This window comes from Tachypleus tridentatus, chromosome 13 (assembly GCF_004210375.1).
Source record: "Tachypleus tridentatus isolate NWPU-2018 chromosome 13, ASM421037v1, whole genome shotgun sequence".
Taxonomy (NCBI): Eukaryota; Metazoa; Arthropoda; class Merostomata; order Xiphosura; family Limulidae; genus Tachypleus; species Tachypleus tridentatus.
The window spans coordinates 62,630,548-62,650,197 of record NC_134837.1 but is presented as its reverse complement, the minus strand read 5'-3'; the positions used below and the strand labels follow the sequence as shown (position 1 = coordinate 62,650,197).

General features: G+C 36.4%; 1 protein-coding gene across 4 annotated transcripts in view; it reads right to left on the bottom strand.

Annotated features, from left to right (window-relative positions):
• The window catches only part of LOC143239580 (sodium/calcium exchanger 2-like), a 58,453-nt gene that overhangs the window by 16,554 nt on the left and 22,249 nt on the right, over positions 1–19,650 (bottom strand). For 3 of the 4 annotated variants that reach the window (XM_076480781.1, XM_076480780.1, XM_076480779.1), the window contains one exon: positions 3,114–3,544. In XM_076480781.1, coding sequence (XP_076336896.1) covers positions 3,114–3,460 — 347 coding nt within the window. In that variant the 5' untranslated portion in view covers positions 3,461–3,544. Of the gene's footprint in view, positions 1–3,113; positions 3,545–3,955; positions 4,074–19,650 lie in introns of all 4 variants that reach the window. The other variant, XM_076480783.1, reaches the window with a different exon arrangement.

Here is a 19,650-nt window from a genome sequence, read left to right as displayed (position 1 = left end):
GTTAAGACTTCAAGTGACATTTTGCGAAAAAACGTTAAGGTATGTAGCCTTACATATTGTAGTTTCCAACTATGGAAGTTGGATCTTAATATTCACCATTACACATACACCAGTTTTTAATATAATGTTTTTGATATGAAATAATACATTTTACTGATCGAACGCATTCACACTTCAAATTGCGATCAAATGGTGTACAAATTATACCTTGGTTTGCTTCGTTATAAAACTTGGTTCTTACCATGATTTAGTTTTCCCATATATAATTAAGTAATGTCATTTTCGATCCAACAACAAAAAATATTAGCTGACTCAGAGTCACTGCCATGTGCGCATACGTCTACCTCCAAGTCACGTCACGCACATGGGACTGCTAACTTGTTTAACAGTTACTTGTAGTGCAAAGCTACACAATGGGATTTCTCCCACTCTGTCCAAAGCGGAGGATCGAATCCCAAAATTCTAGTATTTGTCATTTTTTAGGTTCTCAATGTTAAGAAAGAAACAAATAAAATATTGAAGCACATGTTCATTATATTATTAATGCATGTCACGTGTACAGAAATTCTAAATAAAATACGTAGTGTGTGTCATAACGTAAAATTATCTAAATGACAAGTGTGCCACACGTTTTGCTTATCGTGCTACTTGTGCCACAGGTAGATAATATCTCATATAATCGTCTAGTGTTGAAAAGTGTAATATGAAGTCATATCACACTGAGAAATAAGTATGCAGCGAAGTCAAATTTATAATTTACAAATGATACACATTACATTTTAATAAGAAAAATGTACTAATAACAATTTTACTAAACGTCTCACAATTTGAGAATTTAAGACAGTGCCGCTATACGTGTTTTAAAGTATACAACATATTCGTTGTTATTGTATTAACAAAATAATGAAATTATGTAACCTACTGGTCCATCTCGGCTGTTCCACCTTCTAAGATGCATTTTTTTTTTTAATTAAAGCAAGCCCTTATCATTCATATACTTAACGCTCCTTCTTACACTAACTTAAATGTATTCCCTCTACAGCATCTGAAGACAACTCATTCCAAAGGCCAACCCCCTACCTATTTAGGCACATGTATATATTTTTAATTGATATAGTAGGAATTTCTTATGCTACGCGAATACGTGGCTTGAAAACTAGAAGTTCTTTAGGAATATAAAACTATTTATTGTAATCGTTTATAGTACCGGACAAGTCCTGTTGGATCATATTAAAGGTTCAGGTCACGTGATAATAGGAATTTTATTTCTTCAACGACAAATTACACCAACAAACGATTGGCTAACTTCAATAAATAACTTTACAAATATAACGTTCAACTGTCACTAACTTGCTGTTTTCTCCTGTCCTTGCAGTATTTCTAGTAACTCTTAATACTTCGTTAAGTATAAAAACATCAACATTCACAAAACCGAACTGATTTTCTCGCACAGACAGACTTTTCAATAATATATTAATCAACTTTATACTAGCTCGCATTTTTAGCCGCGACATAGCGACTCAGAATGGTTGAAAGTTTTTCAAGAACAAATTTTTAGGTCTTAGTTACACCATTTCTTGACCGATTTAAGATTCAATTACTGTTTGAGACTCAGTAAGTCAAATCCTTCCAATTGATATACTTTACCACGCCCAAGGTCTTGTATATTAATTTATTCTAATCTCGCCTAAAGAATTCCAATTTCAGGGTAGGCTGGAAGAGGTTCTGACGAATAATAAAAATCGAATTGGATATGCACACAAAAATATAGCCAATAAGAAGGGAGAAAACAGTCTCGTAGATTAATTTACTCCTAATCCTGTTTAAAAGAATTTCAAATGCCACAGCTATTGGTTATTAGGATTTACAGGTCCCAACCCACTCTGTTTTTCTTAAGTGATGACTGACTCTCCGTCCTTCGTTTTCTACGACACGAACTCTGCATTACTCTTGCCACTCTACTCAATAAAACACCCTCTGCATGAGTTCGTAATTTTATTACGGTGATTCTTAACATACTTTCTTAACTTTCTTTTCACGCCCATGTTCATGTTAACTTAATTTCTCCAAATTGGTGCCGAAAGACACCTGGAAGAGAGTCTTTTTTTTAACCATTCGCATTCCATACAGTAGTGTGTGGTCTGTCAGCCAGTCAGTGTACACTAACAAAGACAGCACATAACGTTGCAATTTTTGTCGTGACGTCAGTAAAATGTGCGCATGCTATGAATCATGAGAAGAATTGTGCACTGTATGCTACAAGAACTTGAAAAGTACGAAGCAAAAATATTTGTTACTCTTAATTGTGGTGTTAATTTACTCTTGAAACAGAACACTTTCGAATACCATGCAAAAGTAGATCTAAGCTACTTTCTTTTTCCGTATTTCTTTACCCAGTACATAATGTCATGGAACCTACTTATTAGTTGTATGTTTCGAGGTATCTATACCTTCATCATTAAAATGTACAACGATAATACTAATGGACAAACGTTCGTAATTCTAATTTAGGTTTTATTTGATGAACCGGAATACGTGCGACTAGTTTATTGTTTGTAATTTCACATAAAAACAAAAGGTCTTAATAGATGGTGGTATTTGGTTTGAATTTCGCGCAAAGTTACACGAGGGCTATCTGCGCTAGTCGTCCCTAATTTAGCAGTGTAAGACTAGAGGGAAGGCAGCTAGTCATCACTACCCAACGCTAAGACAAGAGGGAAGGCAGCTAGTCATCACTACCCACCGCCAACTCTTGGGCTGCTCTTACCAACGAATAGTAGGATTTACCATTACATTATAACTCATCCTCGGCTGAAAGTCAGCAAGCATACTTATTAGTTCAGGGATTCGATCCTGTAACCTGCAGATTGGGTGTCAAGCGCCCTAACCACCTGACCATGCTGAGCTGCTGAAGGGAAACAAAGCGAACACAACAGATCAGACACAAAAAAAAAGTTACTTGAAATAGCTTCTGTAAAAATCTGAAGTCAGAAGAATTGTTTTGGAAGCTATTTGACAATCTGAAGAAGAATATGTGACATGTAGGGGATTCATCTAGAAACAACAGAGTTAACCCTATTTAAGAATACCGAATAATCAACACCTTTACTTACCTGTTACCTACAATTTCAATTATAGATAGTAGAATTTCGGGGGCACTTGATCCTAACGCCATCAAGGTCAAGTTAGCCACAGTGTCGTTCCAAATTCGTACCTCAATGACCTCTGGTTCGGTTTCGGTAGTGGATGACAGGATGATCTTCCGAGTTTTGCTGGTGATTTTTTCAATTGCACACATGAAGACGTCTGCAATAATAGCCACTCCCAAGAAGCAGTACAAAAGGCCAAAAAGATACAAGAAAGCACGTGCCTCACGCGACCACGTGTACTCATTAATTAGTGGTAACAACAGCCCCTTGTCAGAGCATGTGTAATTGTATAACGTTCCCTCAGACATCATCTTGGCTTAATGGGATCAGATTGTTATATGAAAAAGGCGTTGTCGCTAGTGGAAGATACTTTCACACGAAATCCACCGCTAGATCTGAAATTAAAACAATATACAAGTGACATAAGATAGTAAGAACACAGAACAAACAGTTTATATATTCAGGTTTGAAAACCATGTTACGAAAACAGTTGCATTGAAATGACTGTAGGTAATTCAGACGAGTGTTAACAGAAACAGACATTCCTTTTAAGATTCTTTACTCAGTACTGGCGCAAACAAATACTGAATCATACATGAAATGATGTGTAATTACTGTAATGCAGAAATAACGTGAACTCAGCGACTCGCGACGTTTATTAACAGATTCGAATTTCATTTACAAATCTGGTTGCTCTAAGCGCTACACTGCAGTTGGGTACACAAAGAAATGAACGCAGAATCATGGCTTACTGAAAAAGAGGTGTCATCGTTAAGGTCCATGTTACCACTTTTGATCATACTCACCTGACCACGGTGTATCATGAATATAATCCTGTGGCATAGTTTCCATTGCGAAAGGCCTCGCTGTAAGGCTGGTATGTCAAATGCACACCCTCTTTCCTACAGGCTTTCTATAATCCATCTAGTATAGAAGGACGATAATTTTCTAGCGTTAGTTTCAACTGAAGTCTGATCGTAAAAACATTCATAGCCGACTTTGCTATTATACGATAACTCGTTTCGTCATCCATTTTTTTGAAGGCAACAACTAAATGAATACGACATGGAAGCAACATGTGTATTTATATCGCTATACCAGACGGAGACATTTCAACTATGTTCCAATAATGAACTTTACTTACTAAGGCTGAGATAGGACTAGTTAAAAAGGTGTTTATCTGGTTAGTCCTTCTATCCTTAGTTGATCCATATTTATTTTTTAATTGTGTAAAGTAAAAAGAGATATCCACCTGGTCAATCCTAAATTTCCGATCTAAACATATACGAGGGCTGTTCAAAAAATACGCGGACTGACGTCATAAAACAAAATGTACTTTATTTAGAAGTTACAGGTCTGGGACCGCTTCAAAGTACTCTCCTCCCCAACGCACACACTTATCCCAACGGTGTTTCCACTTGTTGAAACAGTCCTGATACGCTTCTTTTGTAATGTCCTTCAGCTCCTTCGTCGCATTTGCCTTAATCTCGGGAATCGTCTCAAATCTTCTTCCTTTCAAGGGTCTTTTAAGTTTGGGGAACAAGAAAAAATCGCAAGGAGCAAGGTCAGGTGAGTAGGGAGGTGGGGAAGAACAGTGATCGAGTGTTTGGCCAAAAACTCGCGAGTTCTGAGGCACAAATTTCGCAGCAACGCGGTGCATCTTCAAGTTTTCGGTCAAAATCTCGTAACAAGATCCAACTGATATCCCACACTCTTCAGCAAGCTCCCTGACAGTCAGACGTCGATTTGCCCGCACCAGGGTGTTGATTTTGTCGACGTGTGGGTCGTCAGTTGACGTGGAAGGACGTCCAGGACGCTCATCATCTTCAATGGACTGTCGACCATCCTTAAAACGTTCATGTTACTTGAAACATGCCGTACGCTTCATAGCAACATCACCGTAAGCCGTGTTAAGCATAGCAAAAGTTTCAGTCGCAGATTTTCCAAGTTTAACACAAAATTTCACAGCAAGTCGTTGCTCCTTCAGGTCATTCATCCTGAAATCCGCCAAACGAAAAAATCGCACTTCACTTAAAACCGCGTAGCTAGTACACAAATGAAGATATCTGCAATCGGGAAATGGTGTCGTAATGAGCTGATATGTGCGAACCTAGCGACACCAAGCGGATTCCCCTGGAACAAACTGGAGCCGCGCAATTCAAACAGTCCGCGTATTTTTTGAACAGCCCTCGTATTTATATTTTAAGCTTATGAATATCTTGCGTCAGAAAGAGATGTTACATACCCTTCACAAAAGCTATTAATTTTCATTGATAAATTACCTGTGAAATGCCAATGATAAATGCATTTCTAATACAATCCGGTTCACTGTAGCTTTAACAATGATTTTACGTGTCACGCGACTGTGATTTTAGTCTAACAATTTATTTTTCTATATCAAAGCTATACTGGACTACCTGCTGTATCCAATGATGAGAAGCGAACCCAAGATTTTAGCGTGGCAAGCCGTAGCCTTACAGTTGGAAGATGTCTCTAACAGACATGTATAGTGATATTTCATTTCTTGCTCTCAACCTCAGTTTCTTTAGTTATTCCTTTGTTCTAGTAACTCAACATCATCAAATCAGTTTCTTTATACCAAGATTTATACGAATGTTATAAACCTCCATATATAATAGCAAGATAGCGACTCGTGCTGCCACTAAAATCATTTGTTGCATATCTTAGTCTGATTGGCTACAAACAGTAAGCATCATCTTGTGTGTTATAGCTGAATTAACCTTACAGTCCTTGCACTGTGAATGTTTTGCAAATTAAGCATATATAGTTCTACTTTTCTTGATGTAATCTCAATTATTTTAGTTTTTACATTATCTGAGATTACTCCATGCTTCGCATGAGATCACGCGGCTCACATCTGTGCCATTTCGTCCAGAATGCTTGTGCAGCAAGCATTAGAGTGTAACTTACACCTATATACGACTTGACCTCAATACTTTTTTTCCCACACGGTATAAACCCCATAATGATTGTTTATAGACTCTTCCTTGAAGGGGGTTGCAATGGGTACGAATGCACCCCTCCTTAATAACCTAATTTAATATATGTACATGTATTAACACCCGTTAAATACAACGATATCTGACTCGAGAAGTAACCTTTATCGTAAGTATGAGAAATTAGATTACCGTATTTTATGAAATTGATTTGTAAGGATGCGCAGGACTGGTTGGCTGTCACACAGTGATAGCGAAGTCAAGGCAAAAATACACCTGTTAAAATCTTCCGCTGAAAGTGTTAATGTCTGGACGCATTAGGTTAGCATACATGACCACATAAAAAAAAAGTGCTGTCAACAGTCATGACAGTGTCATGGTTGTGTTAGATGATACATAATAAATGTTGAGAGGCAAAGACGAAATCGATAGGTCGATTGCTACATAACATCCTCGTATTTGCTAAGCTACCTTACAAACGGCTGCTTCCTGGGTGTCAGACCATAAAGATTGTTTCAGCAAACTTCATCACAGGTATACTAGATATTTATGGTTTAGACTTACAGATGTAGGCCGAGCTTTAGTAAGGAAGCTTCAAATCCTGGATCCCGAGAATATGGTTTCTAGGTCTCTAATACTAGGTTAGATTCTCTAGATTCAGGACAACTAGATCTAGATCCAGGCTTAGAATATATCTACTATAACGTAACCTAACTAGCTTGGTTAGATCTAGCCTTATAGACCGACTTTCCTCAGTCTAATTTGAGCTGTAATATCACCGACTGGCTGGCTCAGTACACACCGAGTACATGTTGTACATAGTTATTACGCAGAAAAAATAAAATAACATTCATTATATAGAAAAGTAGTCTTACATGGAAATAATGAAATTATATTTAAATAATGACATTTTGTAGAAACATTAAAAACTTTTCAAAAAGACGATCTGTGAAAACAAAATTATAAATCGATCTGTCAAGTTACATCCACGCAGGATTGAACTCGACAAATCTACTTTCACGAAATGAAATTATCAAGGCCACAGAAAATAAAACATACAAGTTCACATTTTGAAAACTTTTTTTAAATGGATGTCACTGAAACTTTGTGAAGATATTCTTGTTAATAAAGTACAAAAAAACAGTAAAATAAAAGTTTACATTTTTAGCTATTTTTACATAGTTTTGAGCTCTAGATTTTTAAATTTTCTGCGTGGCGACCGAAATACACTGGCAAAATCCAGTTTTGCACTATTCACAAAAGTCTTGCGGATGGGCCAGAATTTATATCATTTTTTAAAAAATTCACTTAACGTTCCAGAAATTACTTGTTAAATATCGTCCCGAATTTTAACTATCCGTATAATTCAAAGCCCAACCCACGTAAGCCGTATAAAATTAGTTTGTTTCCTCCTTAACGTTTTGTCATAAGACGTATTTACTTTGTTACTTGTGGGCCTAACTTTACAATTGTCGTTCAAACGGAAAGACATCGAACAAAAATTAAAACAGGCTAGTTAACTGTCCATGCTTTTCCAGTTCACTCTGCAAGATTACTTATCGACTGACTCGCATTATTTATATCAAATCCTGTCTCTTCATATTTCGTAAAATTTCTGGGTATTCATGACGTCAATTTAGAGTATTCTAGGCCTACTCTCACAAACTTGCATCTAAATGGAAACACTGAAAATTGTAGCTTACAACGTTAAAAGGGTATGTTATTAAAGATTATGGGAGCAACGTAAATATTTTGATACGATGTTCACATATATGTGGATATTTGTCACAATATGTACGTATCATTCACGAATTTTGTTTTGATGCCATATTTTTGGTTATTACTTCAAGTTGGATTGTTTCATATTGTTGCGGTCTGTGTTTTGTTGATTTAAACGTTTATATTATTGTTTAGACGGATGGAAATTTGAGGTAACGCGATAAGCGAGCGGTTTAAGATCTCGTATTTTGTCAAAAGTTTGGTCCATTTTGACATTATAAAACGCGAGTAAACCTAAGAGTAGATGCACAGTTATTGAAACGTCTGTCATTTAGTTAATAAGTTGTGTATGCAATTGTTAAGTCCGCGTTTGCGTCACCGACTTAGTGCTTGCCACACCAGAAAGAGCTGTATGTATAAAAATAAATTAGTGAGTGAAATTGTTGTATTATCAATTATTATGAACTAGGCAAAACCTTGTTCCCACCACATTCTAAGCAAATAATAGGATTAAATACGAAAGAAACTAGTCGAAAATATGATCGTGTGGTGTAATTTTCTCAATGAAAATCACTAGGAATAAATGGCATATTACGTAGAAAATATTACAAAACGGGAATAAATATTTCGTGCACAGAAGTTCTTGTAATTAGTACTTGGATACATTACTCAGTTTCGTTTTCACATCGTTACTTTTAATTTTATATTCACGAGCAAAGTAAGCGTGATGGCAGAACGTAGAAGACTTACATTTAGGTAATATAAAAGCACTACGTATCATGTGATGGTTGGACGGTATGAAATGGAGAAAGTATATTCACTGCATCACTGATTTCATTCCAAATCGTTTCGTGAATTTTTGCGCCATCACTTGATACTCTTATATAAAGAATTAGAAAGGGGTCTTATTTAGAAACTGGATGACTTTCTCTGGCACTTACTTTGCAAAAACGGAAGGCCACAAAATATCTCGTGGTAACGTGGTCCTGGGTTTCTGACCAGTACCTCAGAAGCAATTCCAATCGATTCACGTCTTGATCGATCTTTCTAAACACATGTATCAACGTTCGATTTACGAATAACAGTGTTCCAATTTAGGTTCAACTGAATTAATGAACTTGAAGGATATCGATAGTGCCTGATGAAGCTGTAATAGCGAAATATTGAGCTAATAATGTTACATTCCCAAAACATAGGTCATGATAGTATTTACGTTTCAGATATGTCATGTAATAAACTTTAGTTTGCGTAAAAGAATAACAAATTTTATGATGCAAGTTTCAAATTCCTTCATCACTGAGACCTCAAATTTAATACACCAGATTTTTAACCACAAAAACGTATTTGCAAATGTGCGAAGGTTTTGATGCGACCAAAAGTCCAAAATGAACAAAGATTTAAACTTTAACAATATAACGGAATGTACCGTAAAACGTGTGGCAGGCATACACTTAATAGTATTAAATGATTATAATTTGTTTGTTATCAGAATGCCACACAATATACCATCTGTTCTGTTCTAACCACAGATATCGAAACCCGAGTTTTAGCATTTGTTATACGCCTTCAGGTTTGCCGCCGAGCTATTAAGGCGAGACAGTATTGTTGACACAACATTATGAAAAATATATTGAAAGGAAATATTAAATAAAATCCACATTCTATTTACCACTTGTCACTGATTTAAACCAGATTCGAGGAATTCCACCAACTCACTGGACAAATACAAATCAGAAGAATAAAGAGTGATTCAAACAGTGATATCTTATACATGTATAAGTAAAAACGCCACCTTGCGAAAGGCTATTTCTACTAGTACATTACTAATTGTATCATTCATATCTCATTAAAAAAGCACACATTTAAAAAAAATATATTTTTTCTTCTGGGAAATACCGAACTTGAGATGTGTTCCGATTGTGATCTTTAATCATACACAACTCATTGTATGAAAATAATTCAATGTACAGAGCTTAACATTTTCATACATTTTGCTGATATAAAACGTTAATGTTCTTATATATTAAAAGACAAGGGGTAAAAGTACCCTCAGCGTCTTGTATTTTCAGATTCAAAACAACCCCAGAAGGGTTAAGGTTCATTAACTATAGCAGAGTGGTAAATTTAACTTAAAAACAAAACATTCGAAATAGGGTTGAGTTCAAATGGCATTTCATTATTGTGCACGCTCTCTCTATTTATAAAGGTTTTTTATCGATTCCTTTGTGTTAAGGGAAGAAGAGTTCTGTAATTAATTGTGATTGGTCGATTTATTTTTATTAGTTGTGCGAACACGTAAGGCTAAAGTCGGTTTTTCAAGTTCCTTCCAATAATTACTTTACAAGACCACACAAGCAAAGCGGCAATGATGATCCATGAATTCGGAGAAACTAGTCTGTTGCAGCGAAAGAACGAATGAGCGAATAGATTAGTGTGTGTGTGTGGGGGGGGGGGAATCGAACCCCCTGCTTTTAGCGTTGTAAATCCGTAGACTTACCGCTGTACCAGAGGGGAGCGAATAGATTTGACCTTTGTATTAATTATACTCACGTTTTGAACAAAAGAAATGAAATAAAAACTAGATCACTGGAGAAAAGTATTGGATTCTTATGTGTAATATTATGGAAGCGATTTCAGTCAGAAACTATCAATATAGTTTTGTAGTCGGAGACATTTTTGTAAGTAAAACTATCAAAATAAATTAATATAACGTATTAAGTTTTTGTTTTTTAATCCACGGAACAATATAAGAGATATGTCTGGAGACTGGAGAAAAATATGCAAGTGGTCATTAAAAGACGAAGACAGTAACGACACATCGTGATTAAGGCGGTTTATTTTTGTTGTGGTTTATAAGATTATAAATACAACTTTTTTTTCGTTTTTTTAAACCTGTAAAATAACATTAAGAGAAACCTAGTAGTGTTCCTTTGACAAGTTCACGCTTTTCTTGTAGACAGCTATTAGCGAGAGTAAACATGTTAACATACACCACTGGTTTAGGTTCTGGTGACTGTAACCGTTACTGTTAATTAAAAAATATACATTAACAATTTATTCAGAATGTATTATTAAAAACTTTTCCAATTTAGCCCTAACAAATGAAAAAACGTCACGATATTTAAACAAGACTCCCTCCCTTCTTTTAATGGTTTATAGAGATCTGAACGAAGGTGTAAGTGGCCCATATACCTACTCTCTACTAGTAACATGTTTCATTCCATCTGCCAATTGCCTTCACAAATGGTACCTTTTTCTTTAAGGGACTTCACGATTGGGAAAATGTTCTTCTAAAGATTCTTCAGTTGTTCATGGGAAGTCCTGGCAGTTTATAATACAAAACACCCTAACAGAGTAAACGTGGAGTCTGTAAAACATAACAGCGCTATTCCTATAGACACCGTGTGTGTGTGTGTGTGTGTGTGTGTGTGTGTGTGTGTGTGTGCGTGCGTGCGTGCGCTTCATACAAAAACCATGACCCGACATGACCAGACGATTAGAGAACTCGATTCGTAATCTGAGGGTCGCGGGTTCGAATTCCTGTTCTACCAAACATGCTTGCCCTTTCAGCCGTGGGGGTGTTATAATATACCGCCAATCCCACTATTCGTTGGTAAAAGAGTAGCTCAAGAGTTGGCGGTGGGTGGTGATAATTAGCTGCCTTCCTTCTAGTATTACACTGCTAAATTAAGGATGGCTAGCGCAGATAGCTCTCGTGTAACTTTGCGTGAAAGTAAAAAAACTAAAAACAAATCAAACAAAACCAGAAGTCGTGTTAATGTATACACTGCAAGTTCAGTTTCAACAGAAGTTACAACAATGGCATGTATTCAGCAGCGAGCTGTCCCAACAATTAAAAGTTCTATCTACAACAAGACTAGCTTAACTTTAAACAATTTTGTTTTTATTTGTTATACAATGAAATTATAGAAGGACTTGCAAGTGTATCGTTTCTCTACTAAGCATAGTATAAACAGGTTTCTAAACAGAAATAAACAAATATATTTTCATATTTGTGATGACTTCTTCCAACTGATGGAACAGAGGTTTTGTCAGAAACTGTCAAAAGGTAAAGACAGCGAAATATTTTTCAGTTATTGCACATTTCACACAAAACATCTCACGAACGAATCAACGAACATTTGTAGCTTGTATTTTGACAACCCAGGCAAACCAAATGAAAGGTTTTTGAAGTGTACATCAAACATAACGGAGCTTAAAAACTAGCGGGCACAGCTTTAGACAAAATCATCAACATGGTTGGAAAATACAACGACCTCCAAGTGCTTGTCAAAAACGTTAACTCGTATATAAACTTACTGTATTTTATTGTCTTCAACGTTTTCGGGCGTTTTTGCTTTTGAAACTAATGTCAACACAATGCTTCTTTCAGCAGACTTGACATGTCCAGAGGGTTAGGGCAATCTACGGGTCGCGAATTTGAATTTTCTTCTCAAACATGTGATGATCAATCCCATTATTCGTTGGTAAATGTGTAGCTCAAGAGTTGGCGGTAGGTGGTGACGACTAGCTGCCTCCCTTTAGTAATTTGTTATATTAAGGACGACTAGCGCAGACAGCCCTCGTGAGGTTTCACACGAAATTCTATACAAAACAAACCTCTCCAGCACTATTGTACTTCAACACGTTATTGGCAAGTTTTGAATACGTTTGTACTGTCTTGAGACGGTATTCCACATTAGATATTACCAGACTCTTGCTTTGTACGTGAACTACGACTAAGACTCAAGCATTTTCTGACAAGTCAGTCACGTGGGAAAAACAGATTAAGCTTCAAGTATGGCTTTGTTATTTTTACAGATTTGTCTAATTATTGAAATTCAAGGAAATGCGTACTTTAAGCAAAGTTTGTTACATATTTACATTAACGCCCCACCTCAGCCATGATTCGAATCGAAATCTTAATCGGTAAAGCTCTAATTTAAACCTCCAGGTAGTGGTTGACTGTTTGTACGTTAAGCCTTCCTATTAAGTGGGTCCTGCATTAGCATAAGAGCTTCTATAAATCCAGTGCTTATTAATACACTAGTATCTCTAACCTGTTTAATCTCTCAGTTCTCGATAAAAGATCTGTACAAGAAATCAGCTTATAATATCACTGATAATGGGAGATTAATAACAGGATTAAAGTGATAATCTCTAAGAAATGATGACATAACTACCCTGGAATTAACCAGTTACCTCACTAATAATTGGATATTATAACCCGGATTAACCTATTACATCACTGACGATTAGAGATTAATGGTCAATAATACGAGGTCAATCTCATTAAGATATAACAGCAGCTATCTAAATGGTTCCAACTTCAGCTAATATTATTACTCATCTCTTGAACAAATTATCTAGTTCGAACAGATTCTTGGTCGTATATGTGAACGACCAAAATGCGACTGTATACATGACCTTTAAACTGCTAATAGCACAAAAAGGTTGTGCAGAGGTAAAATGGCAGCTTTTTATATTCATTCGAGGAAAAACGTTCTGCATTAGAAACTAAACTAGTGACACGCGAAGAATGCCTTGTTTTCCCCATGAAAACAGCTTTTAATGTATTTTCAAAATATACCGAAGTATTCAGATAAGTCATTAAATGAAAAATTTACAAATTACAAGTAACAAACCACACTCTTCCTTTCATAAGAAAGTTATTTTTTAATTAAACCACCACTCAGTGACGTATGGGGAGGGGAACTTGCGGCCACCTCAATTTTACGAAGTCATTAAAATGTCCATTACTTGCTGATCTTGTTTTTAATAGTTATACTTTCATTGTAAGTCATTTCAATTATTTGTGTAAAATAGATTCCACACTTCGAAAGTCCCACTCATTCTGTGGCGCTTTGAATGCGATAAAATTCGTAGTTAAAAAAAAATATATCGAAAATAATAATACTAACAGGAAAGAATCGTTAATAGCCGCGGAACATGAAATTATTTTAGGATAGGATTAGAAATAATTAATCTAAGAGACATTTGGGCTGGTCAAATAAATCATTCGAAAGGGTTTGACCTCCCGTGTCCAAAACTGTAATTAGATCTCAAATCAGTCAAGAAATGACGAAACTACGAGCCGTTATGCCGCGGCTGAAAAAGCTTTTCTAGCTGTTGCTATAACTTCACAAAGCAAAGGGTATTTATTATTCCATAATTATATGTATGACAAAATACACAAGGTTAAATACATTTTCATCTGTTTTACATTTCCATTTGGAGTACATATTATAGAACTGAATGCAAAGACTCATAAAGACACCTTTAAATCTCAACTATATGTCATAGGCTTAAATATTTGCAGCATTAAATGGTACGCCTGAAACGTAAACACTTACTGTTAAGAGTAAATTTTTTTATATTTCATTACTGATGTTTTAGAAAGTTAAACAAACACTAAAACCAATAACATCAAATTTTACGTTTATTTGAAATGTTTGTATATTCGAGCTAGAAGAAAAATAAACTATTATCTTATCTACAACGTTAACCTAATTCAAGCCAAACCACCTTTTTCCCCTCCCTTATCGATAAATAAATCTACATAACTACTTAAGTCACTCTAAGTATTCGAACCCGCGACACTCGGATTATGACTCGAGTGCCTTAACCACCTGGTTATCTACATAACTAATCAGGTTACTCTCTTAGAAGTGGTTAAGGCACTCGACTCAAAATCCGAGGGTCACGAGTTCGAATTCCCGTCACACCAAACATGTTCGCCCTTTCAGCCGTGGGCACGTTATAATGTTACGGTCAATCCCACTATTTGTTGGTAAAAGAGTTGGCGGTGGGTGGTGATGACTAACTATCTTTCCTTTAGTCCTACACTGCTAAATTAGGCTAGCGCAGATAGCTCTCGTGTAGCTTTGCGCGAAATTCAAAACATACCAAACCCAAACCTTTCTGGAATTAATTTGGACGTGGGGATGAACATCAAGATAGCGGATTGGCTCTTGTGAGTGATGTTAAAACAACGCTAATGCTGGCTTCAAACAATTCACATAATCTGAAACCTAATGGAAATATAACAGCAGAGGTAGTAAACAGTTTCTGACGTTAATATGCGAAATTAACTCGTTTGATAAATACATTATTTATTCATGGACTTAGTGAAGTGTTGGAAAATCATTTACTTAAAATTTTATCTGCGTTTAAAACTAAACTACTCACATGCAGTAACTAAAGGGAATGTTACCATATCAGGTATAACTATTGAAAATCGCATAATTGTGTTTAGTTTAATTTACAACTTTCAACCAGTGCTACTGTGTGATCTCATATCGTACATTAAAAATATATATCATTAAGACTAGTTGTTTATTTACATCCCATGAATAAATTTATCAATATAACGTGACGAGACATTTGTTTGTTTGTTTTTGGAATTTCGCACAAAGCTACTCGAGGGCTATCTGTGCTAGCCGTCCCTAATTTAGCAGTGTAAGACTAGAGGGAAGGCAGCTAGTCATCACCACCCACCGCCAACTCTTGGGCTACTCTTTTACCAACGAATAGTGGGATTGACCGTCACATTATACACCCCCACGGCTGGGAGGGCGAGCATGTTTAGCGCAACGCGGGCGCGAACCCGCGACCCTCGGATTACGAGTCGAACGCCTTACGCGCTTGGCCATGCCAGGCCGACGAGACATTTATTCTCTATAGACTTGTTTCTTTTATCAAGTTTGCACCAACCTACCCGAAGGTAATGTGTGAGTAGCCGTTTCTAATTTTAACGTGATAGAATTTAGAGAAGGCAGCTTTTAGTCAACACCACCCACCGCCAACTTTTGGGTTACTCGTCTGAAGAAATAATGATAGCGAGTTTTGACTGTTACTCTTATAACGCATCCACGACTCCAAAATGCAAAGTTGATGTTTGCAGCAACAGGGCACGAACCACGAACCCGACTCATCGTCTGGGCACACTAGACTTACAGTACAAGTCAGCTAATTGTAAATAAAGATTTTCAAATCGCTAGCATCACCCTCGTGTAGCTATGGGCAAAATCCTATAAAACAGACATTCAGCCTCGCTCATGGACACGCACGCAGAATTGATTTTACAAGCAGGTGAAAGCCGATACTTCACATTTCCCGACAGTGCGGTCCACAGCTGCTCTTGGTACGTTTACATTGTTATAACAGCCACGTTCACATTACTCTAAGTTCACAGCTTTGTTGATCTAGTACTGATATTCTAATTATAGATCAAACCACAGACTTTCTTTCGTAAGTGGATTCTTAAGAATCTCGGTGAATTTTTTTTAAAGTATGTTTACTACTTTCAACTTAGTTCTAAGTTTAATAAACTTATTGTTTGCTACGCGGAAATGAAAACAAAAATACATAGTTCATATAACGTAGACATCTTATAATGCACCTCATGAAAAAACTGTGGAGTTGATGCTAAAATAGAAGACGTTACAAAAGGTGAAATTTAAAAACAAACGTTTGACTGAAAGAACAGATCGACGCTTCCAGCAAACTAAAATTTCATATATCTTGTTATCATTTTTATATTTAGATGGTAATAAACAACAGCTGATATTTTATCCATGAGAACTAAAGTAATGTCCCGAAATCAGACACGACACTGGTTTCGGTGAAAACAACTTCCTACACCGACCAATACTACAGTGGATAAGCAGCGATACAAACCTTGCCTCCAGGAAGTTCCAAGATATGTGTTGTTGTTCTCTTGTTACTATACTAGTATTTCAATCCGGTTACTCCGGATGGCTGACAGGAAGTTTGTAAAGGAAGAAATTATTGTTGCACATACAATGTTTTCCGGAACTTTTGAAATACGTGTTCGTAATTAGTACACATCAGTTTATGTTCAAATTAGTTTGTTTGTTATTGTTTTTCTTTGGGGGAGGGGGACATTTTGGAAAGCTACACGAGGAATATCTGTACTAGATGTTAACTTCTGAAAGGAACGAGGTTAGTCAACAGTTACTAGATGTTAATTGTTAATCCACTCTTGTCAGGCAGTATGGTGGGATGTGAACGTCACTCTTATAACGAACCCACAATCACAAACTGAAAATCGCATTTCTTCGTTCGGTAACAGGATACAAACCGTGGAGTCTCAGCTCCATGATTCAGCAGATTAGTGCTGGGTCGTTGTAAGGAACTGGATTTCTAAAGTTTATGTTAGGCGGTAAGTTATTAGAAAAATATAGTAAAATGTCGAAAAATAGAACCGAAGTTTCTCAAACATCAGAACTGACTATAACATTAGACCGAGCGCAGCCCAGTGGTCAATGTGACTGGGCTGTCGTAGTGAGGTTCCGTAAGTCAGGTCTTGTTAACGTCAAAACAAAAAATCAGGCTCGGGACTCTGCATTTTAAAAATGAGTCATATCTCACTATTCGTTAAGAGTATCCCACAAGATAGCACTGTGCAGTATTGACTATCTGCCTTCTCTTTAGTCTATCATTTGAAAAATAGGAACAGCTAACACGGACAGATCTCACATAGCCTCACATTCAACTAATATCAAAGTCTTAACGTACTACAAGTACAAACTTATTCTTGCTGTTAAAATTTCATTTGTTTTTTTCTCAAAGCGATACAGATGTTGCCTTACTTAGACTATAGTAAAATGTTTTTACTTATCGATTTTAGGCTTAATGTGCATTTATATTTGTTATATAAAAAGATAATAGAATCTAAAGATAAACAGGGTAACGTAATTAAAGACATGATCATGAACACACATGAATTGGGGGCGGGGTATAATTTACACAAAAACTTATCACGATAACAAAAGTATTAGAAGTTGAATTCTACAGGGCTTTAAAAGAGGAATTTGGAGGAGTAAAAACTTGTTTTGCCGTTTCTAAGAAACGATTGTTTATTTGCCTGAATACCACTGATACGATATCACTGTTGAAAAGGTACAGTTCTGACATTACGACTTTTTCTTTTCAGCCATACATATTGCACGTTACCAGCATCCGGTGTTGGAGAATAAACGAATCGCGTGCTATGACCGTTACCTTTATCCCTGAAACAGCATATCAAACATGAAGAACGAACGAGTCTTTGGTAAAATGTAAAAAAAACAAAAAAAACACAAAATAACAGTTATATTACAAGACAAGCCAACATATGTGAAAACTTCCTATAAAACAATAGGCAGAGATTGGAATAGAGAAAACTGCAATGAAAACTACACATTGAACGAACACTATCACAAACTATAGAAACCACTTAACTTTGTGATCACACGAGCAAATTAAATAAGCATTATAAAAAGTAGATGGATGTTTATATTCACAGGAAAGAGATCATCTCCACTTATACACTTTGTTTTTTTGACCAATCGATGAATTTATTTTCAGATGACAACTTTTGATGGAGAACACTCGATTTCTTATAACTGTGCACTTTTTAACATACATGTAAAAACATTATTGGGTGAATCGGGCAAGACCATGTTTATACATACTGCATCCTTCAGTAGTCGAATGCCCTCTCCCCCACCAGAAAATATGAAATGAAACCCTGAATGTTCACTTTTCCCTAACGGAGGGAAAGTGTTTGTTTGTTTTTTTGGAATTTCGCACAAAGTTACTCGAGGGGTATCTGTGCTAGCCGTCCCTAATTTAGCAGTGCAAGACTAGAGGGAAGGCAGCTAGTCATCACCACCCACCGCCAACTCTTGGGCTACTCTTTTACCAACGAATAGTGGGATTGACCGTAACATTATAACGCCCTCACGGCTGAAAGGGCCAGCATGTTTGGCGCGACGGGGATGCGAACCCGCGACCCTCAGATTACGAGTAGCACGCCTTAACACGCTTGGCCATGCCGGGCCCGGAGGGAAAGCAAGTTAATATACGACGACACGTTTTGGTAGTTTAACAGTGAAACGTAAAACTAAATATAAAATATGACTGTGGATTTAATTTACATTTTTTGTTGAAACAAGTATTCATATTTCTACATTATTATTGTATGTATGTGTCTATCTGTATTCATGTTCTACAAAACTACTTTATCGGTTTCACTCGTAATATCAGGTTTAGCAAAACTTGTATCAAACGTACAGTTTGTGCGTCACATGAGAATTCCGCTGAAAAGGGTCACGTTTCCACGAGTTCTCTAAATTAACAAAAATTAAAATTCACGCTAAAATGGGATTACGGTCTAATACGGCAAACAGAAAAATAAAAATTAAATACAACTGTGACTCCGTGATAAACAACTCCATCACTTCAGTAATTCTACAAACTGGTTGATCACATTCGAAACCTGAAGAAAATAAGAAAAAATTCGTGCAAATATTTAAAAACACAAAAATGTATGAAGTCCAAAAAAACAAAATGTCTCGAATTCTTCACAAAACTAAGTCAAGGAAATCAACCTTGTAACGTTTAGTTCACATCAGCAAAGTGACGGTTTTCTTTATGGTATCAACAAATACCATTCATATATGTAGAGCATGGAAACGAGTCTTTCTTCAATCATTTGAATAAGACGTGATCTTTTCTCTGAAACTTATTGTGTTCTTAGGTTATCTTAAAGCCGCCGTACTACTTTTTCCCACCCACCAATCCCTATGTTATTCGGTACAGAAATGACGTATGGATATAACTTACGACTTCGTCTCAATTGTTTCCTCGCACGTACACATTCCTTGTTCTTCTGAAGAAATATTAGCATTTTTGGCTTGGTCGCGTGTGATTTTATTATAGTAAAGCCACATTAGGCTCTCTGCTGTGTCCTTCCAGGATGATTGAACCCCTAATTTTAGCAGTGTAAACTAGAAGACTGACCACTGTCCCAGAGGTGG